The following is an 18,222-nucleotide window of genomic DNA, read 5'->3' on the forward strand; positions in this document are numbered from 1 at the left end:
AACCTTATTTCATCCTTGTTGGCACTCATGTTTTTCTACATCCAATGCTGTCTTTGGCAACACTTCTACCTAAATACAGGCTGCCGTGATACAAATACAGACACCACTATTCATCATTTGAAAAGTACTTCAATATGAAAATTTCAACTATCTTCCTTCCTTCCTCATGCAAATTTCAAGACAAGAGACAGGAAAGGGGCTTCTGGAACACATTTATCTTCAGCACAGCCAAATCCTGTGATGAATGAAATGTTCAACGAAATGTTCAGGAAGAAAAGCAGAAATCACAGAAAGAAGAAATTCAAGTTACACTTATCGGTAACCTTATCAAAGCATAAAGCTCGTGTCAGTCATACTCTGACAAGATACTGTCAGTTTGCAACCTTTGTGCAAAGCAATTTACAGAGAAGCCAGAAAAGAAAATAGCTTTCAGCATCTAGAATAATTCTAAAAAATAAGCATTTGACTGCAACACTGACAAAAGAATAACTATTTTCCTCCAGTATTCTAATCAGCTCATTCAAAGGTCCCATCTTTTTTAATATGGTAAATGAAGTTTTAGAATAAATCAAAATTCCTTTAAAACTTAATTGCCGATCTACTACCGAATCACAAGTATCTTGCTAAATGTCACCACCCTTCAAACTCAAAAGGTTGTATCAAGCAAGGTTCTTTTCTTTTTAAAGATTTCTCATTAAGACAACTAACTTGAGTGCTGAACACTATATTCCTCACCTGTTTTCTTAAACAGTCCATGTGCTGCTCGCAAAAGTTTGGAGCCCATTAAGCTCTTTAACTCTGATACAACTCCAGTGCCACTAAAGAGCAATCAACATAGCAGTTCTCCTTCTTTCTGCATATGGGCACTCCAAGCAAAGAAGAGACCACAGCAAGGTAGCGCTAAAGCAGTAACACAGTTCTTCATTGATAACAGACAACAACATTCTCTCAGAGGAAATTCAGCAGTGGCAATCATTTCATTACCACCATAGTTCTGCACTGAGAACACCAAAGAGGAAAGCAGTAGGTTATGGATAACAAAGCTACAGATAAAACTCCCTTTCCACGGAAGACTCCTAAATTCCTCAAATATTACATAGTCATTTGCTCAGCAACCATTTTTAATTTAACTGTGTTTATTCTCAGCATATATTATACTACTTTAACTGTGTTACACATGGCACTACAGATGGTGCTAAATGACTCCAGGTAATCAGAATGCTCTTGTGAGATGACAACATTAAAGAAGGGATAAAATTAGATTTCATTTTCCTATTATGTTCGAGTTCCATTTCTCATTGTGTTTAATACAAAACTAATTTCAGATTTAGAAAGCAGTAACATTTTTGGAACCCAAAAATACGTAAATAAAGTCAGTTACATAAAAAATAATATTTTGTAAGACTGCCAAAAACAAACTGGGAGATGCATCCATTTAATCTGAGAATTTTACAGTTTAGTGAGGTGACAGGAGCAAATTTATCTGCTTATGCCTCCTATTACTCCAAAAGTTAATAACAGGTTTTATTCACACTGCATAAGAGTGTTATATTTATAAAATAATGCAATTTACATATTTCAACATTTAACATGCATTTGGCCCATGAATCACCCTAGTAGAATGAATTCTTTCAATCAAATCCACAAGTAGATTCTCTTGAGTTTAAGCTCATCATCCTAGGGGACAAGAGTATTTTGGTTTGTTTTTGGCGGGGTTTTTTTTCATGTTTTTTGTTCATTTTTTTGGTTTTGTTTTGTTTTTTTTAAAATTCCAGTGACGATTTAAAGGAGTTTTACTCATTGGGAGTATATAATATAAAAGCTCTTGTTTCTAGCCTCAAATGGTTGTCAGCAGTAACCACGGTTATCACCATGTGCAGCGATGGCAGTGACAACAGCTGCATCCACAACAAAGCAAGATAGACTGCTTCCTTGGTCATCATCTTTCACACAAAACCAGGCAACTTATAGAATTGACCACAACATATCTCAGCCTCAGGTAAGGTATAGGAACTCCAAAGAGCTTTAACTGAAAATTACACATTTCTAACTTTAAGTTTGAAAACAAGAATTTTCACTTCAATCTTGAGATGTTTCTTGATTCAAAGCTTCTTCTGCAGTACATACATTCCAAAGAATTAGCAGATAAAATAGAAAAACAATTCCCACTGCCATTTTTAGGGCCTAGCAAATAGGATCACCTCAGTATTTTCAACATGCTTTCTTTAACTGCTCTTTGTATTGGAAAAGAATCACTATTATTATTTCTACTGCTACGTGTTATTCTTCACTTTTTAAAATAGATTTTTCACATTCATACAACTACTATTACATGGTTTCAAGCAAGAATTGCATTGAAGTTCTAGCATGAATTGACTTGAGGTTTCAGAACACCCTGATTCACAAACTTCTGTCTGCACAACATAGCAGTGACAGGAGACAGACATAGCCTGTCCCCTGCCTCTATAGAAACGCGTCTCTCACTATACACTGTCAGTCACCAAGAACAGCTTTTGTGTTCGTTTCCTCTTTCACAACTCAGCATTGTGTAATGTAGCAGTTGGCAACCAGGTCTCAACATGCAAAGATGCTAAAACCTTCTCATCATTCACTGTAGTCAGCAGAAGGTTCACTTTAGGGGAAAAGAGATTGTTTCAACAAAACACAGAAGTTTGCCATCTTCCCAATAGATTTAAAAAAAATGTAGCTTCTCTGCCCAAAGTCTATCAGAGGAGTTGAGCGTTCGCAGATTTTCCACAGGAAGAACTGCTGTTCTGAGACGGGTCACAACCAACTCTTTTTCTCCCCCCCCCGCTCTCTCTCTCCTTTTTCAACATAGGGCAACTGCAGAATTACCAAGATAATATCCTACTAGTAAATCAGCTTTTCAGGAATATCGTTCTTTTGCTGTTCCACAGTGCAGGAGGTGACTGACATAGACAAGCGGACTCTGTCTTAGAACACTAAGTTTAGCTGATTTCATAGTTTCTCAATTTCCAGTTTTCTGCAACTCTGTGACTTCTAATTAGGATCATTTTTATGCTACAGCACCTTCTGGCGAAACACAGGAAGACTAGTTTAGTTGGACAAGTACATTGAAAAAATAAAAATTTAATTTTCTCAAAAATTGAATTAGTCTTTGCAATACAAATGCACATATAAAGCATAACTGAAAACACTTAAAGCTGTTTCCTGAAAGATCAGGTTGTTTCCAAGGAAGGTTGACCAGCTCCTTCTCTCAAGCTTCAAAAACTAAAATGGAAGATGAGGATCACCCCATTCACTAAAAGTTTCGACTTACAAAGTTAGTTCCATGCCTCTGCACATACAGTGAGGATGAAAAGTCCAATTCCCTAAAAAGGGCACTCTCCCCAAGCAAAGCTGTATTTTTCAGTACTATTTGGAATGACAAAGAATACTCTGCTGAAGTACTGTGAAATGAAGACAGTAGCAGAAGGCATACAGAGGCTACTAGTGGCTCATGGAATAGTAAAGCTATCAAAAGTTTGAAAAACATTACAGGATTCTGGGAGAAAACTTAAGGCTAAGTTTGAACCATTTAAGTGTCACTGGAGTTACAGAAACAAACACGCCAGCAGATAACAGGACAAAGATAACATCTCAGGGATCAGACATTATCATGGTAGGCCTTGCCTCCCTCTCTCTTCTCAGGAGTTGACAGAATTGCAGAAGGAAAGAGAAACATTAAGAGTATTACACGCTATCCCACGAAGACGGCTGCAAGACACCTGAATTGCATATGGTTTCCCTTCTTCCTTTTAGAGGCAAGAGGAGTTCAGGCTTCACATAAAACCACAATGCAAGAAGTATAATGAGGCAGCTCTAGAGTCAGGTACTAAACGGTCTTAACTCTACTTGATTTCCAAGCAGAAAGCACAGTATAACACGCAGGGCTGAGAAGAGGGAAGCCAAACATGGCTGTATCTCTAGCTTCATACATGTAAGACAGTAGATCTATAGAAAATACTAAAGCCGACTCTTAAAAGTTGTGGAATTGAATACTCAACTGAAAGAAGAACATAAATAAGCATTTAAAGCTATTCACCTACTTCCCAATATACCTACCTTCAACAGGAAACTGAAGTATGAAGATCACTTCTAACTCAGTGCTACAGAAGTCAAAAGCACTGCCAACCCACAGAAGACATACAGTAAGTATATTCCAAAACTGAAGCACTATTCCACAAAATAGGTGTCACACATACCAGAAAATGGTCATCAAGCCTGTGCCTGACTAGTCCTACCACCGGTAATATGCAACATCACTACACTGAAATCGGGGAAATACCCTGTTCAAGATGATACAGGGCTTCAGCTACCAGACTACGAATTTTAACAGGAATAAGCCATACAACTCTCATTAAACTCTACATGGCAGATAGCAATAGCTACAGGACTAACATACGGTGTCACAATACAGAGCAAACTAAAACACAGATACTAAACAACACATGACAGAAACAGCAAAATAACTCTCCCTCCCCAGCCTCCAAACATAAGTTTAGCTTAAATTTCTGACACACTTTTGCACTTCAAAAAGTGATTTTTCCCATAGAAATTAACAACCTAAGTATCATGACATTTAGACATTCAGGATATTACTTCAAAAGTTTGAATTTGAAACAAATAGTGTACTACAGCACAGTTACAAATATTAAACTACAGTGTTCATTTGTGATGTTAATTTAAGATAATTTCTTTGGACAGAGTTAGGTCGTTCCTCTAAAATTTTACCTCTACCTCCATTCCTACGACTGGAATTGAAGCGATCCCAACAGCCTCCTACAGACATATCCATCTTTAATGTGCTAGGAACAACAGCAAAGGCATCAAGATTAGGTTAGCTCTCAAGTGAAATGTTAGGGTTTCTTTACCCCCAACTTCCACTTTGTATCCAATCTTCCAGGCCTCTCAATTTGCCACACAAAACCTAGCTGATGGAAAGCCTGAACTGACAATTTTCCTTGTTACAATCATCTACATCATCTGACAATATGAAATTTATTTCCTCCCTTTTTCTTTTTTGGGGGGTAGGGGAGTGGCAGACAACACATGACACTAACTTGTATCTAGAAGTGTTCGATGACTTCAGCTTGCTCATGGCTTCTCTCAGGACAGGACACACAAGGACTACGCACACTCCTAGAACAAAAGCTAGCTGGAAATGGGGATGTCACTTCTCAGCAAAATGACAGCACCATCCAGACGCAGGAAAGCCAAGCTTCTGCTATTTCTTGCCTGAGGAGATCTAAATTCTGTCTTTTTGAAATATGTCTAACCAACTTTGGTGGTCTTTCAGTCACTGGACAAACCTTTACACCTGAAGATAATTTACTTTCCAGCAAAAAAGTTGGGATTCTGCACACATTAAATAAAAGTTGAGTAAAGTCCTAACATATGGGCAAGAAAACCACTATCTTCCAGCTCCAAACCTTTCCTGTCATACGTGAGTGACAGGAGAACCTTATTGAAACACCTTAACCACAACATCTGAGACTTGTTTCTTTCTGCGCCTTCTCTCTATACACACAAACTTGGCATTCTTTGCTGTATATTAGCCTAGTCTTTGCAGAAGAGGTGCTAGAAATGTCCCCTTGCAAGTCACTTGTAACACCATGGCTATGCACTCCTGACAAATGGCAATTTGAATTTCTTCCTACTAAAGATAGAAATAAAGGTGGCATTCATTTCCTGCATAGGTGAGACTTTACTAAGCCAAGAAAATCCCCAAAGCACAATACACATTTCACTTTAGAAGCAGTAGACAGGAAGGGCACAAGTCTTTAGTGCCAGGTCTCCAATAAAGTAAGGTTGAGACCTTTCTTTGGCAAGAAGACAAGGCAATCTTTTCCCCATGATTTGCATAAAGATGCGAAGCTGCTGGGATGCTCTCTGTGTCTGAGAACTCTTTTCACAGCACTTTATCGTTGAGTTGGAAAGGAAAAAAAGGAAAAAAGGAAAACACAGAGAACTACAGGCCAGTCACACTCACTTCTGTGCCTGGCAAGATCATGAAGGAGATCCTCTTGGATATTATACTAAGGCACACGGAAAATAAGGAGGCGATTGGTGACAATATGGCCTCACTAAGGGCAAATCGTGCCTGACAAATTTGGTGGCCTTCCATGATGGAGTTGCAGCATTGGTGAATAAGGGGAGAGCAACTGACATCATCTACCTGGACTTGTGCAAAGCATTTGACACTGTCCCACCTAACATAGACTCATAGAATGGTTTGGGTTGGAAGGGACCTTAAAGATCTTCAGTCCAATCCCCTGCCATGGGCAGGGACACCTCCCACCAGACCAGGTTGCTCAAAGCCCTGTCCAACCTGGCCTTGAACACTTCCAGGAAGGGGGCATCCACAACTTCCCTGGGCAACCTGTGCCAGTGTCTCACCACCCTCACACTAAAGAATTTCTTTCTAATACCTAGTCTAAAGCTACCCTCTTCCAGTTTAAAGCCATTCCCCCTCATTCTATCACTACCTGCCCTTGTAAAAAGTCCCTCCCCAGCTTTCTTGTAAGACCCCTTCAGGTACTGGAAGGTCGCTATAAGGTGTCCCCGAAGCCTTCTCTTCTCCAGGCTGAACAACCCCAACTCTCTCAGCCTGTGATCTCTGATCATTTTTGTGGCCCTCCTCTGGATACACTCCAACAGACATCCTTGTCTCTAACTTGGAGAGATGTGCATCTGACAGATGGACCACTCGCTGGATAAGGAATTAGCTGGATGGTCACACTCAGAGTTGAGGTCAACAGCTCAATGTCCAATTGGAGACCAGTAACGAGTAGTGTTCCTCAGAGATCGGCACTTAGACCGGCACTGTTTAACATCTTTGGCGGCAACATGAACAGTGGAATCGAGTGCACTCTCGGCAAGTTTCTGAACACCAAGCCACGTAGTGAGGTTGACACACTGGAGGAAAGGGATGCCATGCAGAGGGACTTGGACAGAGGTGGGCCTGTGCAAACCACAGGAAATTCAGCAAGGTCAACAGTAACATCCTGCACCTGGGTAGGGGCAATCCCAACCACAAATACAGGCTGGGCAGAGAAAGGCTTGAGAGCAGTCCTGAGGAGACAGACTTGGGGGTGTTGGTTGATGAAAAGCACAACAAGAGCAGGCATGTGTGCTAGCAGCCCAGAAAACCAACAGTATCCTGGGCTGCATCAAAAGAATCACGGCCAGCAGGGCGAGGGAGTTGATTCTGCCCATCTACTCTGCTCTCCTGAGACCCCACCTGGAGTACTAAGTCCAGTCCTGGGGTCCCCAACACAAAAAGGACATCGAGCTGTTGAAGCGGATCCAGAGGAGGGCCACGAAGATGATCAGAGGGCTGAAGCACCTCCCTTATGGGAACAGGCTGAGAGATTTGGTGTTGTTCAGCCTGAAGAAAACTCTGGGGAGACCTTATAGTGACCTTCCAGTTCCTGAAGGGGTCCTATAAGAAAGCTGTGGAGGCGCTTTTTACAGGGGCAGGTAGTGATAGGATGAAGGGGAATGGTTTCAAACTGGATGAGGGTAGCTTTAGACTAGATATTAGGAAGAAATTCTTTAGTGTGAGGGTGGTGAGACACTGGCACAGGTTGCCCAGGGAAGTTGTGGATGCCCCCTATCCAGAAGTGTTCAAGGCCAGACTGAATGGGGCCTTCAGCAACCTAGTGGTAAGTGCTCCTGCCTATGGCAGGGAGGTTGAAACTAGATGATCTTTGAGGTCCCTTCCAACCCAAACCATTCTAGGATTCCATGACGACAAAATGGAAAGAGAACTTTCTGCAATCCTGATTGAAATATTCATTGCCAGCATCTCAGTGTTCTTTCATTCTATAAGGTCAACTATATATGAAACATACATAGCTCCTCAAATCACCTTAGCTATTTTGAAACACATTCAAAAAGCAGTCAGTTACTTAGTTTCATACTCCATAGCAGATACCTAAATGTCTGGCATTACAGCACCCAAATTATACACTGGAATAAAATCCTACAGTATAACTAAGTTCCCATGAGAGAGGAAAAAAAAACAACAGACATTTTAAAAAGCCTGCAAGTTCATTTCAAGTTCACAACCAAAACTACAGACATATCACATGCTTAGTTTCAACAAAAACATTAGCAGGAGGCAGATGCTGACTGGACTGATAGTTTCCATTAGTCATTTGGTTCCTACTCTCCCCCCAATTGCATCGTTTAGGCCTTATCAGCAATTCCACTTCTGTATCATTGGCCATTTTTTTTAACCTATGTCGATGATTCTGCATAAAGAACCTTCATGGGTTTTTTATTTTGCTTTGTCTTTTTTTAAGCACTACTTGCTTCCAAGGTCCACCTGAATTGTTAATAATTCTGCCCTTAGGAGTGCAGTTTTAATACTGATAAGTGCAAACAGTATCACTTCCCTAATAATGGACTACTAAAACTTAAAAGAAAATCACAGGATCCGCAAAGCCTTTATTCAACAGTTCTACAGCAACAAGGTTTACCTTATTCTACCAAACAGCTCCCTACCCACCCCCGTCACAATCGTATTTGAGAAAGCAACCAGTGCAATTCCCAACCAAATCTGCACAGTTTGATAAAAGAACCAATTTGTGAGAGATTTATCAAGCAAACATTCTGCACCTCATACTCCATAATTGCCTACTTCCCAATTCCAAGATGCTACTGGTTCTCTTGTTGCTCTTTTATAAGAGAAATTGCTCTCCAGCTGCAGTGCTCATCTTACCTGCTACTTACTGGTGCCTCTAGCCTTTCTGCATCCCCAAAACAGAGAATAAATAAGCTAAAGATCACCCTGTGTACTGTTACAGTTACTGTTTTACAGGGCTAGTACAAAACTAGAAGTCTGGCTTATCTAAGTGGGGCAAATAGAATAAACTTGATTTCATTCATTTATTTCTGTAACTTCTGTTCACACCATAGGGAATGACTGCTGACAGCAAAGCGGGGTGGGGTGGACACAAGCACACACACAACCCTGTCCCATGAAACAGATGACTCTTAAGTGGTTACTCTGGTTCTGATTTTCAGGAAAGCTAACCCATTAGCTCTTTAAGTGTCACTTTTTTCAGTTACGTCAACAAAAAAGAGGAGGTTTTTGCCCGAACAACTAATTTCCAGTTTTCAGTCACATCCAGATAGATAAGTTTTGATGTGATGTTATACAGCAAATTAAGATATATGTGATGTTATACAGCAAATTCAAATATATTTTGATGTGTGCTGTATAACACACATGAAATTTTGGCTTGATGTATGTAGAATAGAAAAACATCAACAGAACTATTCATATGCAGGCTGCAGTAAAGAGACTTGCAGCTCAAACTCACAGAGCACTTCACAGGAGGCAACAGAGCACATCCTATTCCCACTAGCTATTCTCATTTAAATATCATCTCAAGGCAGCTATTAGCAAGAAAATCATGCCTGGGATGTGGCTGCTCCCAGCTCCCCAGTTGTTACTAGAGGAATCCAGTGCAATGGAAAGCATTAGGTTTTCTTCTCCACAAATAGTTTCTATTTAGAAACTGCTTATGCCTATTTGTGAAGCTTTGGAATCTAAAGCACTGTAGAAATGCAAGCTCTTGACAAATTTCAACAAGATGCTGGTATCAGCACAAAGACTACAGTGTCTCAGGAAAAGGTACAGTTGCAACTGCTCATGCAGCATCACTATTTAGTGAACCTGATTACAGCAGTTGTGCAAGGATGCATCTCGATTGCTATCTGCTCTAAATATAGAGCACAGCATACTGGAAACTACAGTCTCCACTGGCCACACGTGGTATTAAAAAAGCAGGTGGCAAGAGTGTCCTGTTTTATGCAAATTAATCAGAGCCCTCAGATTCCTGGCAAATGGCCAGAGCTTCCAGACAAAGTCTGAAGGTTTCCCAGAGGAAAAAAAAAAAAACGACCAAACTACCTTTTGGATGGGCAATAATATGCTCGAGCACAATACCAAGTCTAACAGAAAAATCCAGAATTCGTTAAAGCAGAAATGTAATCTAAATTAGGACATTAGTAATTAGGTCAAGTTAATACCAAAAGCCATCATACAAAATGTTATGAAGAGACTAGCAAGGCCTCTAGGGCCTGGGGAAGACACTTGTATGGTAGAAAGTTATCTAACTGTAATTAGTGACTATGAACAAAAACTTTCATTCAGATTGACCTACTTAAAATAAATAGAAGTTCTTGAAAAAGATATGCTTAAATTTAATGTGTGTAAGACTGAATTTTACAGAAGATGTTCTTAAACTGTTTTATACACAAGAACATTGAAGGTAGCAATTAACTATTTTCCATCTAATGACTGAATTTGTGCAACAGATTAAAGCTTCTTCCTCAAGGTTCATAAAGAACTTCACGTTCAAATAAAGACAGAAGCTATAAATGCTTTAAGTTACCAACTTATCCAGCTAAGAAAAAAAAAAAAACAAAAACAAAAAAAAACAGAACACCATGTCAAGTGGGATACAGTTCAGAATGACTGCAGGTTCTCCAATAGGTGGTAAAAGAAATATATAGATAGTGAAAGAAACCACAGAGAGCTCATTGTTATCTTTTATCAGACTTGAAATCTCAACACAAAAAAAACAAACCCACCTGATGTTTTTCAGAAGACTGCAATGTCTCAGCAAGTTTAAACATCTGAGTGTACAACTGAGTACCTAACACTGTACCAAAAAAGACATCATACCTTGAAAAAGAATTAAGCAACTTTCTCATCCCTGATTTCCTTTAACCTCCAGTATTCATCCAATACAGCCACTTCAAAAAATTTCTTCATTCACTACTCTTGAATCTGCACACTTCGGTTATCCCTCCAATAATCTCTTTCAACCGACATGCATAATTATCTATTTTTATCTCCCTCTGCAGCAAAGTCCAGCGTTTGTAGCAACCTTGACATGCCAGTCACCTATTTCCCTGATGCTTTTGACTAATTTCATTCTATTCCCTAATCCGTAAATGCTTTTCCTGACCCAGCCCATATGGTCACTACTTTACTGTGCTATCTGCACTGCTGAGTCAGGCCAATGCTCCATTCTAGCCCAGCACTGTCTGAAAAAGGTGATACAAAATACTATTTAGAGAGAGCAAGCAACTGCAATAGATACCCGACTCTCTCTCCTTTGTTACAGGACATCTACTAGGAAAATCTGTCATTGAACTGATGCATTCTCCTCTAAAGGGGAATTCTAAAGTATGCTATGGACGCATTTTAAACGGGTTTAATTGTAGAACAGACTGCTAATTAAAAACTGTCTATTAAATACTGCATACACAATACATATAAATGGCTGGTTCAGTCCTGCTTTTTCACCTTTAGTTTAGGTTTGCACAGAGCCTACTGATGGCAGTACAGGATGTCAACACTTCTAGAAAACACAGAGCATGTCATTCATAGACACTTGAAACTTCCCATTGGTCATGAGAAGCTATAAAAACTGGCCAGCGAGGAAGAAGAAAAACTGAACACTCTACAGCGCGGTCTTGAGATTTTGTGTGTTTTCTCTGCAGTAACAGAAGTGAGTTGATACCACAGCCAATGTCTAAGTCAGCTCTTTTTCAGAGTCTAGACAATTTTCTTCTAAATCATCAGCATGCCTAATTCAAGAATGACACTACCATCTCACTTACTACATTCCATGCATTTCTCAACTGACCACAAAATTTCCCTAAATTCCTACACTTACAATGCAGGGTGATATTTCCACTAAATACAAAGTGATTTCCAAGTTGCGTCAATACTTGAAAAAAACAAAACATATTACTTTAACAGTAAGTACATCCACAACTACTAAGAATACATTTTAACAAGGTCTGTAATTCTTACTTCAAGTGAAGGACAAGTGACTCCCATTACTCAACAATTTTGAGCTAGGTAAAGTCTGGTGAAAGACATCTCTCTGTCTCATTCAGTCAGCCATAAGTACCAAAATCATATTTGCTGTTACCAGACACCAAATTAGAGGTCTTCAAAAGCATTAACATGACTTGAAATAAAGGAATCTAAATTCATCCATCAAACTAGGCAAAAGTCCTCCACTGCAAAGGGGTCAGCAAGAAATAAGTTTGTATCTGATGTATTTGATAAAAACTACATTGATACAGATTTGGCAGCATAACAGATATTTTTCTGAACTCCACTCATTCACCAAGAGTAAAACCATGCATGATCACTAAGACAGTGGACAGTCCAATTTACTATGACTTTAAAAAGAAAAAAACAAACTACAAGCTTGACTCAGCTAAAGCCCCAGACCTACCTTATCATCTACACTGTAACTGGACAGAAGTGACTGAACTAGGGTAACAGTAGCCAGAGGTGTATTTACTGGGAACCTACCAGGGAAGACTGCATCTGTTAAGAAATTCACAATATTCATTGGTGCTCTATAAATTATTTGCTTACTCTCACTTGTCATAAGCATCGATAAGTTTATATAGAAAATAAATCCTAGCATTCTCTAGAAACATGCAGTAAGGTAATGAAAACACTGCATTGCTATGAAAACATTCATGGTGCATTTTTCCTACTGCAATATATGTAATTATCAGCATTAGCTTTGGGGGTTTTCTACAAGAACATAAACAAAAAAACCAAACCAAACAAAAAATAAGTCTGTGACCAGAGACAAATAACAGGGAATTTCTACTTCATAAAATTTATTATATCAGTGTTTCAGAAGCACTCGTACCAAATTAAAAACCTGTTGTATCAGCCATTAGCTTTCAATATGAATAACGATGAACAGTGTCTATAGTGCAGAAACCATAGCAATGGAGAAATGACAAGAGCAACAGAGCGCACATCAGCAGAAGGCAAACAAGTGGCAGTCCTGACATTTATCTCAGATTTATTCAACAAAACAACCCAAGTGGGGCTGGGGAAGAAGATTTACTTTAAAAAGAAGAAACAGGGAAAGTAAAAGGTAAGAATTTTTTAAAGTTAAGTTGACTTTTGTTCGTCATTTTAGTAAAGTCTGGCAGAAGTGAGAGAGGTGACAAATGAAGTTTTTAAAGTAATTTTAGTCTTTGTTCCTCCAATTCCAGTTATTTTTCCTTTAAAGGTGATGAAAACCTAAAATTTCTTTCTCATCAGCACTTTGTCACTAGAGGACTCTTGATGAGGACCTCATAAGCCATGAACAGAATGAGAAGCAACAGCACGCTCTCCTCACCAAAAAGACAGACAAAACATTAAAAAAAGTCTTTGCAATGCAGACTGAGGGAAAAAACCCAACACAGATCTGAAACAAATAACTATATTATAGTCAATCAATCAATTGAAAATGCTGAAGCTTTTTAAAACAAAATTGGCTTAGGACAAGCCACAGCATTTTCTTAGAGAAGAGCAGAAAGTCTAGAACATCAGTTGTCTCTATATACTCGTTGACTTGAGACCTGAGTAAATTTCAGCATGAAGTCCCAAAACTGAATTACACCAACATCACAGAAAAAGACAACAGTTGTACAGTCATTTGCCTGAAGCATAACAGAATTTTACCAGAATATCCATTTCCCACTGGAAGCCTAATGCAGCAGCTAACCCCTGCACATACAGTATTCATTATGAACAAAACCCTGGTCGATGAGATCCCTTTACTTACTGAAAGATAAGGATATCCAGTGAGCTAAGTTTTAATTGTAAATAATAAACCCGCAATAACTTGGAAACATGACAACATTGACATACAATACAAGCCTGTTTAGAATAGAGTAGACCAGAAGCTCCATCCAGAATTTTAATCTAGAGATTTGGAAGGGCCTCCTAAATTTCCACTGCAGACTGTAGACCCTTCAGGACAGAACTAGTTGTTCACACCTCTAAACTTCAGAACCTAAAAATCTGTTTTGACACTAGTAGCACAGTACCGTAACTAATTTCACATATGTATGTTATGTTCTAAAGTTTTGCCAATTCCTGAATTATCTACTGCTCTATCTGAAAGTTTCTTCATTAGTAGGAGGTCAACTTCTCGTTCTGTTTTACCATGAAAAACACTTAGCTACTTAAAGTTAGTAACACACCCTACTGTAAATAACCTGGTTTTCCATTCTATCACCTTCTCCTACCACAAGGTTTTTCATTTTAATAAACTAAGGGTGGAAGCAGGGAGCAGATCTAAGGTCATGAACAGGGATTCACCCAATTTGTATATAAAAGAAATTCAGAGTTGTTACTGCCCAAAGTCAATTAAAAGTATAATTCCCAATCAACACTATATACCCATAGTTTAGCTTACTGTCTCTCACAAAAATAACAGAACAGATTAATACTTGAACAAGAAAGTGCTTTCAAAGCTTATCACGGAATAATAAGCTTCTTTAAAGTCAGCATTTTCCTTCTCAATTTTAAGTAGCACTGAAATGCACAAAGTCGTATCTAATATGGGCTGGAAAACCAGGTTCTTGCAGAATACTGACCAAAGCCAAGCAGATCAATATGAATATTTCTAAGAGCAGAAATTCCAAAGACAATAAAATGAGACTACTAGGCTTTTGAATGCCTACTATGCATGCTAGAAGCACACTCACTAAGCACTCTGTTATAACACTGGACAGAAAAAATGTAATCGGTGGATCTCAGCTCCAAGTTCCAACACTGCTGGACTGAACAAGTTATGCTCAAGGAATCAGGACTACAGAAGCTTAGAATTCTTTAATACACAGCAGGTCAATTACTGTGCACTTTAGACTTCTGACCTTCCAAGTCTTTCACTTACAAAGCATGACCACCTCTTAAATTCTTAAAGATGAGGAACATCAAGACAGCACCGTGGGCTTCTCTTGACTCACTACGGTAAAAGAAATTCACCATAATCTGCATATGTGACAAGCTTGAAGAATACAATTGAGAGCAATGCGTTTGCTCAAGAAATAAGAATTAGGTCAGCTAACCTCCCCTTTTTAGAAAAACTTTTCACCTATGAGGGTGGTTATGCTATGAAAAATAAGTATGTTAAAACACCTTTCTATACAGATTTGCCTAGTCATCCTTCCACTCTGGTCTAATGACACTCCACTTTAATGATCAAGAAATCCCCCAAATACTGTACGCTTCCTCCTTTCAAAGTACAAGAAGTGAGCTAGCTGATTTCTGCTACTACCACTGAGGTAGTGCAGTTATGAGTCACCAAACTGCATGAAACCCAATAGGAGGGGATACGTTGGACTCAGCCCCATTAGATCTCAACACGATTTTCATACCCCTAACTGAACCTGCACGCATGAATAAACTCGCTCCGAAAGCTACTGGGAAACAAACGACCAGAAAAGCCATAGCTAAGAATCACTTTTCATATAAAAGTTAAATCTTTTCTGCATACACACGGAGAGAAGCAAGTACACCTTTACTAACCAATACTTCTCATGCCTTAAATTCTAATCTGTGTGATTTCAGAGGTATTAATCGTAACAAATCTAAGAAGTCACAGCTAAAAACCAAACAGAGGCAGAACTCAATGCCAGATGGATGCGTACTGCTTTGTAGGGAGACCTCGTGTCTCAACGCTATATTAAAAAGCCAGTTTAACAGTTCTTACAGAAAGCAGACAAACAAAAAACCTATGAGCTTGTCGGCTGGTTTGATTTTTTTTAAGCATTCTAGTTCTGATAAAACCACAGAACACTAAGACATCTTCTGCTTTCAAATTAGTCACCAGCAGCTGACTTGTTTTCCCAGGACTCAGAAAAACCATGGGACCTTCTTTTTTTGATACTGCCCAAAAATCTTGATTGTGTTCTTATCTAATCCAGGTAAAGTATCCTTACTACAAAATATTTTTGTTTCGTGACAGCTATCAACTGACTGGTTCTGCTCTGACAGCATACTGTGGTGCAGGAGCATGAACTTTAGCCTCCCACATAGAATGCAGGTGTGCTAGAATGGTTGGGAAATCTTCTGTTAAAGGTCAGGAATGTTGTTTGACTTGCAGAAAAAGTGAAACCAGTTTGAGAATTTCTAGGGCCAGAAACTCTTCCCTACTTCTAACTGAAAAATGAGGATCCAGGAGAATACTGTCCACAGGTCAGATTCTCCAGATCTCTTAAATCTAAAATCAAGGATTCTCTGAATTAAGCTGAACTTTTCATTCCTCTCTTGTCCAAAATGGTGCAGAAAATGAATACCAGGATCAAGATGCTTTTACATTTTTAATTGTTCTGCTGAGCCTCTTTCCACTGCTACCATAAAATACATCTCCAGTACACCACTCAAAAGACCATGTTAGAAACACAGTAAAACTTAACACACTCGTGAACTTTTTCACCTCACACAAGTGTCCTAAACAATAAACTATTTACTGGAATTTCCTTTCAAACCTCACATCCACATATCTGAGCATTGAGTTTAGTCAAGGACAATTGTCAAGTGCACTCTAAGTAACTTAAATCACTTTATCATACCTGAAGCATCCACAAAACCTCTATTCTGCACTTCATTTTTGCCAGTACTGCAATTCCTCTGTATCATCCAAACAATTTAAAGCATTACATTGTTAATACAAAAATATTCAAAGAATAAACATTTATCATAACCCAAGAAGATAACATCAAAAAACATTAAACTAACTCAGCACACAAATACTTAGTGACCATTAAAACTTGCATGTAGCAACTACTACTAACAAAATAACTGAAATGCAAATAGCATTTTAAAAGCTATTCCTTTTGCGCTGACTTTCCTAGTTACGGAGCTTTGTACTACCACATGCTCTCACTTCCTGGTTTGTCAGAAATCACACTGTTTTTAAAGTCAAAGGTGCTCACTAAAAGGAAGGAGGAACGATGAGTATTTTTAGAGATGTTTCGAGACTTCTGATAATAGCAAAATGTCTTTGTAAACCTAGACAGTTTTTCTCCTAATGTTTGGTCTCCTTCAGCAAACAAACATTAACAGCTAGCCTAACTGTTTTAAATGTGGCTCAAGAAGTTCAATGGTATATATTATGTTTGCAGCTTTGACAGGAAGTTATATCCTCAATTTTTAGCAAGATCCATTATGAAGTAATAAATACTAAATATGAAGTATTAAATATGAAGTAGTAAATCCATACTGCATTCAAAAAACAGTAGCTGACTACCAAATTCAATAATAAAAAAGGACACTGAAACTAAGTTCTACTCTTCCCAATAAACAAAGTAAAGCATTTGAATGAATTGCTCCCTGACACCCCCAGTAGACAGAACATGGAAGTTTTATCTACTTCCAAAGCAAAAGGAAAGCAAAAAGGGACATAAACATCTTCCTGAGAAAAAGTAGTTTTGGTTTAAAACAACAACATGTGTGTTTTGATGACAGTTTGAGTTACTAAAGCAACATTTAACTTTCTTGTTGAGTACACCTGTTGAATGTTTAAACATAACAATATGTTTCTCAGTTATAAATAAAGCAACAATTTATTTGAGGCAAGCTAATGAGGATGCTGTTTAGAGTTCCTTCAAGTTTACATGGATATATAGAAGCTCATATGCTCTATCTTCAGCTTTTGTGATCCACTAGTAAAAGGAACCTAGACAAAATCTAGTATGGTAGGAGTATAAACATGTAAAAAATACTGACAGAAGAATAACATCAAAAAAGCATGAGGTCCTTCTGCACACATACACTGTTCTTTTCTCTCATGCCCAAAAAGGCAACCAACTTACCAGATTAAACATGGTTTCAACTATGTCTCTGTTGGATACTTCACCAACTTCCACCAGTCCTGTCAGCACAGCAAATTTCATCTTGATACCTCGGATGGGGACTCCTGGATTCAAGGGCTGCAGCACACTTCCCCCTTCAGCAGCATTTCCTTCTTTTCCCACTTCTCCTCCTCCTCCTCCATCATCACTTGTTGGCTCAACAACTTGTTTGTCTTCACTCGCCATGGCCAGTTCGATTCAGGTTACGACTTGAAACGCCAGCAGCACGGTCGCCGCTCCGGGAAGAAAGAGCGACTTGGGCTCCGGGATGGCAACCGCCTGCCCGCTCCTCCGGGTCAGCTCCGGCTCCCGAGGAAACCAGTGCCCGGCGGGGGACGCAGTGAGGACGCGCCCTCAGAGTCCCAGCTCTCTCCTCAGCAGGAGGCGTCTGTCAGCAGCTCTCTCCCCTGAGGCAGGTATTTACAGCCTTGAAGGACAACACGAGATATTTTTGAACTCACTGAGAGTCAGGCGCTCCCCACAAGCCTGAGGGTCCCACCTCCA

The 18,222-nt window shown here is 39.1% G+C and overlaps 1 protein-coding gene across 1 annotated transcript in view; it reads right to left on the reverse strand.

The window, feature by feature from the left end:
* The window catches only part of LRBA (LPS-responsive vesicle trafficking, beach and anchor containing), a gene marked incomplete at its 3' end in the record, with an annotated part of 87,886 nt that extends 69,981 nt beyond the window's left edge, over positions 1 to 17,905 (reverse strand). Inside the window, exon 1 of the mRNA XM_010185909.1 lies at positions 17,680 to 17,905. Within this exon, the coding sequence (XP_010184211.1) occupies positions 17,680 to 17,904 (225 nt within the window). The remainder of the gene's footprint in view (positions 1 to 17,679) is intronic.
* Between the last annotated feature and the right edge of the window lie 317 nt (positions 17,906 to 18,222).

Source organism: Mesitornis unicolor, unplaced genomic scaffold (assembly GCF_000695765.1).
Source record: "Mesitornis unicolor isolate BGI_N332 unplaced genomic scaffold, ASM69576v1 scaffold12266, whole genome shotgun sequence".
NCBI lineage: Eukaryota > Metazoa > Chordata > Aves > Mesitornithiformes > Mesitornithidae > Mesitornis > Mesitornis unicolor.